The following is a 9,330-nucleotide window of genomic DNA, read 5'->3' on the forward strand; positions in this document are numbered from 1 at the left end:
ACATAGATAGATAGATAGATAGATAGATAGATAGATAGATAGATAGATAGATAGATAGATAGATAGATAGATAGATAGATACTTTATTTATATTGTATATTAATTAAAAGATTGTACAAGTATTCCTAAGAAAGTGCTCAGTGAGTGTATATTTCTTTACAAACTGCTTTGTTGAGCAAGTTGAAGTGAACTACATTACCCACAATCAGCAGGAACGTTTGGTGACGCATGGGGCTCGCGCCGCGCCAGGCAGGGGGGGAAAAGGGACGGCGTTGCGCATGCGCCACATTTATGTTGTTGTTTGTGGCGGTAAGATGGCGGCGCTCGGAGACACCTCAGCTCCGGGGGTGAACGGGTTAATACAACAATTCACAGCAATAACAGGTAAAAAATAACATTTTATTTTGCGTTTGATCCATTGAGTAGTTTTGGGTTACCACACAGGAAGAGCTCCGTTGCCTAGAAAACCACGAAATCACTGCGCAGATGAGAAAACGGACGTTAAGTGTTAGCTGTGGCCCCTGCGCTGTCAGAGCTGTGCAGAGGGGAAAAAGCACAGCCAGTTATCTGCTAAACTCAAAGAGAAAAGACTCACAAAAGGGCGCGCAAAAACCACCAGTTTTAAACATTATTTGTCACAGAAACTTCAAGTCTGATCAGATTAGCTCTCTGGTGCTCATTACAGGCGCTGTCGCGGTGGCGTTGAGCTGCTTTTTGAGCCTTTTTCCGCGCTGCCTGTTGTTCGATTATGTGGAATGGACGTCGGCTGTCCAACATTTCCCTTCTTCACCCATCAGCCAGGCTTCGTGTTGTGTGTGTGTGTGTGTGTATGTGTGTGTTTCACTGTCATCTCCAGCGTCACGGTGGCGTTAAGCACACTTGGCTGAGCGCAACTTTATGTCGCCGACCACACTTTTCAACATGTCCTCGGCAGTGCATGTTTCGCCTCGACACGATGAAAAGTGTTTTGAGTTTGAAGTTATTTCACCTCCCGCAGAAGAAGGAAGACATTCAGGGGGGCTGCTGCCACACTTGGAAAGTGAAACGGACATGCGCAGTATACACGGAAATATCATTGTAGTCAAACGGTGCTGTACACTTTAAAAAAAAAAAGACAAAAAGTTCATCATTAGATCGAGTGTTTTCACAAATGCACAATAGTTTTAACTGTTTTTGCAACGTGACGATTCATTATGTCAACATATTAAAGGACTATTCTGGTGTTTTTGCATGTTTTAGCCTATGTACACAACAAATCACGCAACCTATACTTCGCATGAGTGCCGATTATTTCTCTAATGATACCATAACCTTTTAAACTCTGACAGCTATTTTGCTTTTATTCATGCTAGTACAGTGTTGCACATCTCCAGCAAAGACTTGTAGGAGATGTGATCCATCACAGATGACCTGCATTTCTAATGATCAATTAAGTTAGGCTTGTTGTTACATTTCATAGCATCCCATAATTGGGAAGTTTAACTCTGCATTTACACAGTGATGTGTACTAAATAACGTGCAGGATAATTGTGACAACATGATACAATTAATGGAAATCTTTGGTCGTCCGAGAGGCAAAGAGTCGAACAAAAAAGTTAAAGGATAGGCTCACAATTTTTCAAGTGTGTCTTAAAACAACAGTCAGGTGCCTATATGAACACTGACAGAGGGTTTTCCTCACTGTAATTATTCCTCCTGTTCATACTGGCTATTAAAAGATCCTCCTCAAATGTGCTTTCAATGTAAGTGATTGGGGACAAAATCCACAGTGTGTCCACACAGTCATTTTGTGCAAAAATGCTTTTAAAAGTTTCTCTGAAGTTTCAGCAGTTTGAATTAGTCATATCAAGTTGATATCTGCTACATTTACAGTCTTTTTAGCATCAAAGTCCCTCCTTGTGTTTCCTTGGACAGTGTTTCCCTGTTGAGCTGCGGTGGAAGTATAGTAACAAAAAAAGGGACTTTGGCACTAAAAATACTGTAACGTTAAAAGATATCTAATTGATTTGACTAATTTGGACTGAAGCTTCATATTAGCTTCAGATAAACTTTTAAATACATTTCTGCACAGAAGGAGTCTTGTGGTTTTTGGCCCCATCACTTACATTTCAAGTGCATTATGAATGGATCTTCTAATGGTCAGTATGAACAGGAGAAATGATTATAACTAGAAAACCTATTTCAATGTTCATTTGGGCACCCGACTGTTGTTTTAAGACAAACTTGAAAAATTGTGAGCCCTTCCTTTAAGGAACTCTTCAAAAATATGTCTGGTAGTAATGTATAGACTAAATGATTTATAGTTAACAGGTTACAACATCAACACATATGTGATCTTTCTAAATAGGTTGTCACAGATGCTAAATATCAGCTGTCCATCATAGAGTTCGGCCATATGATGGTATATAGAGTGAGACAGTATACATTTGTTTTCCGTCAGAGATTTTGCCATGCTGCTTATGGCATCAAGGTGATTAAATACCTTGGTTTGTCATCTATTTATTTAGCAGAATGACCAAAATCATTCCTGTCCAGTTATTTTGTCTACAAACAGTTCCTCATTAAACTTGTCTTCTATATCACACAATATATATTGATGTCGTAGTATGAAATGACACATATCGTGATAGAAGATTTTATCTATATTGCCCACTCCCATAAAACCAGTTGTATTGTGTGGTACATTTAAACTAAATGCTTTACATGGATAGTGTGAATTGTCATGCACACATATAGCTGTGCATTAAGGCTTTATCTGAAAATTTTTCTTACGATGTGTATGTTCAATACTCTGCCAGGGGCCACAGAGAGTGTTGGAAAACATATGTTGGAAGCATGCAACAACAACCTGGAGATGGCAGTCACCATGTTTCTGGATGGAGGCGGGATAGCAGAGGAGCCCAGCACCAGCTCTAGTTCGACAGCTTCGAGCAGCAGAGCTCCCCCCTCAGAGTAAGCTGATGTTTCTCCTCACAAACTTATGTCAGACAAAACTAGAACAAAGTCTTTGGACTTTGTTCAACACGTGGTCTTATCTTAAAGATACAGTCCATAGCTCCTAAATTTCTTGCAAGTTTTCCTCCAAGCTCACTGTTGTCTTTAATAGTGAGCTGGAGGGAAACTGGGGGATTCAGTGTGCTGCTATGATTGGGGTTGCTAATAGATGCTATAATAAAATCAGAGAGTGTACACCTGCTCACAATAGCTTAATTTTCTGTCTTCATCAGTCCTTCACTGATACTAGATGTTTTGCTCTACATCATTTTGCTTCCTAGAATAATATTGTATGTGTTGCCTTATGTCTCAGTGAAGTTCGAGCGCCCATTCCCCAGAAGCAGGACATACTGGTTGAACCAGAACCGCTGTTTGGAGGTATTACATTGCTTCTATTCTTACTTTATCCCATTCATATAGTTTTTAAACTAAGTTGCTGTTATTACTGGCAGTTGTTGTGATCATCTAATGTGACTTTTGGTGTGTCTGTTACACATTCAGTGCCAAAGCGAAGAAGACCTGCTCGATCTATATTTGATGGCTTCAGGGACTTCCAGACAGAAACAAGTAAGTATGTTAAAGCTTAATGCTGCATAATTACAACCAACATTTACTTTACTGTACATTTACATTAACTTACTGTAAGTAACCAGGTTACTCATATCGAGATCGACCTTATATGGACTGTAGTAATCAGCAGGTCAGATTTCTCCCTTACCCCTGACTTTATTTTTGAAGTATGGCTTTCTTATTTTAACTTTGGTAGTTAAATGTTCAGCTGTTTAAAAATAACTTATTCAGACTTCTGGAGGCTACTTAGTGTTAGTTTCTGTCGGACTTTAGATGGAATTATTTTAAATTCATGGACGCATCACTCTGTAATTATCTCACCGATCATCCCTGCACTCTGCTGTTACTTTGCCCATCTGCACTCTTTTGTTATGCACATGTGTACATATAAAAGAAAATTAGAAACTGTTTTTTTATATACATACACATGGCAGAGAAATTGTTGGTCTCCTGGGGAAACCAGGTTTCTCCAATCCCCTACCCCAATTACAATGACCAGGTTTCTTGTTTAGATGACTTACTGGAAAAATCCAATTGTAACCCACTTACTTAAGCGTATGTAAATGCACCATCTCTAGCAACTTTATAGTACTGTGTCTTTATTTACTACAATGAAAGGATTTTTTTCTTTCTTTTCCTAGTCCGCCAGGAACAGGAGCTGCGTAACGGTGGCACGGTGGATAAGAAACTGAGCACCCTGGCAGACCTTTTCCGTCCTCCCATTGAGCTCATGCACAAAGGCAGCTTTGAGACGGTGAGGAGTCACTCAGCGGACGCTTTACACCACACATCTTTATTCAGTGAAATTTCAGATGATGATTGTAGATCAAAGATGGGCAACTAGGTGTGCCATGACTGGAAGGGCAGGAGTATCCAGGTCATTTTTGCCAAACTGTTGTTTTTTTTTTTTTCTTTAAATGAAAAATTTCCCCTGGCTGGTTGAATGTACACTCACAATATTTGTAAAATCAGTCCTCCATAACATGTGGTCACATGCTACCAATGTAGATGGTTGTAACTGTTTTCCGTAAGGGGGACACCTTTTTATTTAGTGAATTTAAATTTGTCTTCCATCAAGCTGTTGATGTGCTTTGGCTCTTAAATCTAGACTTGCCAACTTAGTGATTTAATTATACACTAATTGGCTAAATCCAGCTTGATCCAGCCTGTCTTTACTGATTCTACATTTGCTCTTTTTTGCTTATAGGCAAAAGACTGCGGCCAAATGGAGAACAAGTGGTTAATGATCAACATTCAAAATGTTCAGGACTTTGCCTGCCAGTGCCTGAACAGAGACGTGTGGAGTAACGATGCAGTGAAGACCATCATCAGAGAACACTTCATATTCTGGCAGGTATGCTGCCTCAGAGCACGGGGTCGTATTTGATCTCTGATGATTTCACGTCCCAGCCCAGGCCAGCCTACTGGCTGACGTGGAAAAGTCGGCATAATAACAAAGAGAAGATGCAATACTTTTTTTTTCTCAAATAAATGATGATGTTTCAGTAGCTGCTTCTACTGCAGAAAAAAACTCTTTGAAATCCCCTTTTTGGCCTGATTTCTCAAAGCTAAATACACGTTGTTCTTTCCATGTGTTTCTCTGCATCTGCCTTGTGTTGAGCCTTTTATTTCATTACAGGTATATCATGACAGTGAAGAGGGACAAAGATACATCCAGTTCTATAAACTGAACAAGTTTCCCTATATTTCCATCCTCGACCCCCGTACAGGTGAGTGTTCATGTGAACTGAGGTAGTGGTAAGAGGACAGTGTATCTCTCCTGCATAACATTTAGAAGACAAGAAAATAGTGTTGAGAAGTAATTCAAAAGCAATAAAATGTCCTTGTGTGACAGAGCGAGAGATCTTTGTATTATTAAAATTGATGGGATCATTACAAGCCAGCAATAAGTTTTTCTCTAAATAAATAGGGAAGATAAATGTGAACTGCATGTATTGTCATCTTATTTATAGTGATTATTTCCTGCTTTTGCTGTCTTTTAAAAACTTCTATAAATTGATTTTTGTCAATGACAAGTGCTGTTCATTCACGTTCACTGTAGGTCAGAAAATGGTGGAGTGGAACCAGCTGGATGTGGCATCGTTCTTGGAGCAGGCGTCTGGCTTCCTGGCAGAGCACGGGCAGCTCGACGGACCGTCCTGTCACGCACCCCCTGCCAAACGAGCTCGCTCTGTGGGTCTCTCATCTCATGTGTCAGCTTTCATTCTCCCTTTTTTCTGCTCCAATAAGAGCCTATCTTTTCTCTCAGGGACTCTGTTGGAAGTTCCTCTGTCACAACTATTTATCAGTTGTAGAACTGCACAATATCTGGATATCTTCTCATGATGTAAAACTAGATATGATCAGGTCTGTTACGGTCATAACAACTTGAGCGTTGCATCTTCCTAGTCCTAAAAGCTGCATTACATGTGAAAGATCATATTTCTTTGAATTTATTAGACTGTACTATGGTGAGTTATTCTACCTGCTTAGTCATCAAGCCCTTACAACTGATGATCAGTTCTATCCGTTTTATCCAGTTTTATCCTATGAAAGCACCATATTCAACCCAAAAGATTGTCACATTATCAATGGTATTGATAGACCTGATGGCAAGTATTGTGATATTTGGTATTTGTCAGTATCAATCATTTTGGCTGAGTGTATTATGTTCCTCTCCTTTGTATTATTCTTCCCAGCTCTTTGATTTGTTTTCAACAGCTACGCTCTCTGTTTTCTGTTCTAGGAGAGTCTGATTGATGCCAGTGAAGACAGTCAGCTGGAGGCAGCAATCCGAGCCTCCCTACAGGAGACCCACTATGAGTCCTCAAATGTCCCTGACGCCCCAGATTCCCCGCGATCAGATGACGACTCTGATGCAGAGCCTTTCTCTGACAGCGAGGGTCCCATCTCTGTGGATGGCTCGGACAGTGAAATGCCAGAACCCCAGGAAGAGAAAAGTTCTGCCAGCAAACACACCCCAGCCCCTCCCGCCACTTCGGCTCAGCAACGTCTTCACCCCGATAATTCGTCTTCTTGCCACAGAAAGTCTCCCTACAAAGAAAACAACCACAATCACAAGAAAGAGGAGAGCAAAAAGAACCACCTGGAGCCCTCAGCTGCCGTTCCTCGTCATCCTCCGCCTGACACAGATTCTGTGGGGAACTCCTGTACAGCAACAGCTGAAAGCGCGGGGCCTTCGAAAATCAGCACCACCAAAACCTGTGACGTAGACTGCCCTGATGACAACGGTACGGCAACGTGTAATTCTAAACCTGAAATAATTATAATGAGGGTATTAGAGTGTGTGTGTTTGAGTGTGAATGTCTACAGCCTGCAGGCAGACACGTCTCAAAATGTTTAACCACTCTAAATGAGCACTTAAAGTGTCAGTGCAACACTTTACACAGTGATTGGCCAGAATTACAGAGATCAGAAAGTAAGCAAGGTTTGAACTTCTCTTTCTCTCTCAAGACAATTCATTACACAACTATTTCTGGCACTTATCGTGTGCACAACTGAGTGCAACACTATGAACGCCTTCCAGGAGAAACACATAAAATGTGCACCGTTATCCACATATTTTAACATTTATCACATCTTGTCCCTCTCTATGACGGCCAACTTGTCATACCACCTTCAAGTGTGGACATTAGGAAAACTTTTACCTTCGGATGTGGTCAGACAAAACGTCAAAACGGACGAGTTCTTTTCTAGCATAACAAGTCCCCTAATGTGTGTCCACCAGTCAGCTTCTTGAGCTTTAAACTTAGCAGTACATGGTGAGCGCTGCAGCTTGCCCAGATGTTGTTGTGATACTCGAACACAGAGTTAAACTTACACTGCTTTTTGAGCTTTACAGTATAAAATATTCACCGTAAATTCCCAGAGGAGAATATATGATGATGAAAACAAGTCAACAACCTCTTTAAAGTAAAGTAAGTAAAGTAAGAAGTTTTGGAAATAACTGCAGGGCATTAGCAATTAGATACAACTATTATATATTTTTGACATTTGCAATGAATTCAAGGCTGCAGAGGATGGGGGCGATGGCTCAGTCTGTCTTTGTGCAAGTGATCTTACACTGATTAGACCAAAAAAGACATTTAGACAAGAAATTAAACATCTCATAACTACATTCAGGCATTTTTAGAGACAGTTATACTGTGGATACTTAAAACAGGACGACTACATAATTTCTGTTGTTTTTTGTTGTTGTTCACATAGGTCCCAAGGCCAGATTGATGCTCCGTTACCCAGATGGACAGAGAGAACAAATTTCCTTGTCTTCTAAAGCAAAACTTTTGGTAAGAACAATCATTTTTACTCTATTTTAAGTCAGCTGGATGTAAGGACTTTCTCTTCCTGCCCAGACACTGAATATTGTAGCGTAAACACTGACTGTCCCATAAAATGTGTCACTTATGCATTTTTATCTTCCTTCCAGGCACTGGTAAGACACGTCCAGTCCAAGGGCTACCCTAACGAACGCTTCGAACTTGTCACCAACTTTCCCAGAAGGAAGCTCGCCCACTTGGACTATGACATCACACTGCAGGAGGCGGGGCTTTGTCCACAGGAGACTGTATTTGTGCAGGAGAGGAACTAGCCTTCCCAGACACACTCACTTTTTGCTTGTCTGTATCTCTCTGGTAGACCTCATCCTTTCACCAATGATCTGGGACGATGTTACCGGCCTTTATCACATAACCTTCTGTTCACCTGGAATTAGGCCCCTGTTTTTTTTTGTTTTGTTTTGTTTTTTGCCAAGACAACTGTTAGTGGATGGACTACTTTCCCCGCCATTTCACTATTCTGAATACTGACGTCTCTACTGACAGCCTAATCCTAATGTAGTGTTCTACATTTGGCCAGTAAGGTGTTACGGATGCCAGCACTCTGATTTTTTTAATGTGATATATTCTGTTCTGATGCGGGTCTCATGTAGTTCTGGTCGTTGAGGCACATCAGGATAGAATACATATAATATAGCTCATATTCAAATAAAAAAAACAAAAAATGATGGATCACTATTTGATGATGAGGCACCAGGGACTTGTAAAAACAGACTTTTACCTCCCAGAAAGGATGTTAAATGTCAGAGTTTATTTTCTAGATCTTCTTGTTATCTTCTGTACCTGGGAACAGGTAAAGGGAGGCTCATTCTTGTTTATTTTGACCCAAATTTGGTCTGACATGGTCATTGTTTGAACAATTGTAATTATTTGGGAGGCAGGGATATTAAGAGAAAAGGTTCGCACATTACAAGTCAAGTAAACGAGTCAGATATCCGTGACACATATCTGACAGAATTGGGTCAATCTGCACATTTTTACTCAAGTTTCTATTGGTTAATAGGAGACTAGAAGATTGTTTTTGGATTTCAACTTTTGATACAGAAGGGAATGAATGAAGGGTGGTACATCTCATCAGTCGGACCTACACTGTACAGAGATGGCTTAGAGAGACTGATATTTAGCTGTAGTCATTGTTTCCTTTCTTTTTTTTTATATGCTGCCAAGAAAATATGCTGATGTTGAAATATAACCACCAAAACCGAGGGAGATTTTGCTTGGTCTTTTGTTACATGTTTATGTGAACTGGTTGAACCTCACAGCCATGATGTTATCAGACAAACATCATCGGTAAAAACCCAAACCTACATCAAAATAATTATTTAAAAACCTCATAGAAAGAGAAAAGCAGCGATGCCGCAGAATCAGCTGCAACAACACAAATGCAAATGTTTTGTGGGCTGTTGATGAA

At 40.3% G+C, this 9,330-nt stretch overlaps 1 protein-coding gene across 1 annotated transcript; it reads left to right on the forward strand.

Annotated features, from left to right (window-relative positions):
• Positions 1-277: 277 nt before the first annotated feature.
• ubxn7 (UBX domain protein 7) lies at positions 278-9,122 on the forward strand. The gene is made up of 11 exons (XM_044368575.1): positions 278-384; positions 2,799-2,952; positions 3,308-3,372; positions 3,496-3,561; positions 4,206-4,318; positions 4,772-4,918; positions 5,204-5,294; positions 5,627-5,757; positions 6,311-6,815; positions 7,792-7,871; positions 8,012-9,122. The coding sequence occupies exons 1-11, from the start codon at positions 279-281 to the stop codon at positions 8,171-8,173; spliced, it is 1,620 nt and encodes a 539-aa protein (XP_044224510.1). The 5' UTR covers position 278; the 3' UTR covers positions 8,174-9,122.
• The last annotated feature ends 208 nt before the right edge of the window (positions 9,123-9,330 follow it).

The sequence above is a fragment of the Thunnus albacares genome, chromosome 12 (assembly GCF_914725855.1).
Source record: "Thunnus albacares chromosome 12, fThuAlb1.1, whole genome shotgun sequence".
In the NCBI taxonomy this organism is placed as follows: Eukaryota; Metazoa; Chordata; class Actinopteri; order Scombriformes; family Scombridae; genus Thunnus; species Thunnus albacares.

Excerpts from the sequence above, each read along its gene's own strand:
- ubxn7 (XM_044368575.1), top strand. The coding sequence starts at position 279 with ATGCGCCACATTTATGTTGTTGTTTGTGGCGGTAAGATGGCGGCGCTC. Across the intron at positions 3,373-3,495 it reads ACCAGAACCGCTGTTTGGAG|TGCCAAAGCGAAGAAGACCT; the intron begins GTATTACATTGC and ends TTACACATTCAG. Across the intron at positions 7,872-8,011 it reads CTTCTAAAGCAAAACTTTTG|GCACTGGTAAGACACGTCCA; the intron begins GTAAGAACAATC and ends TCTTCCTTCCAG.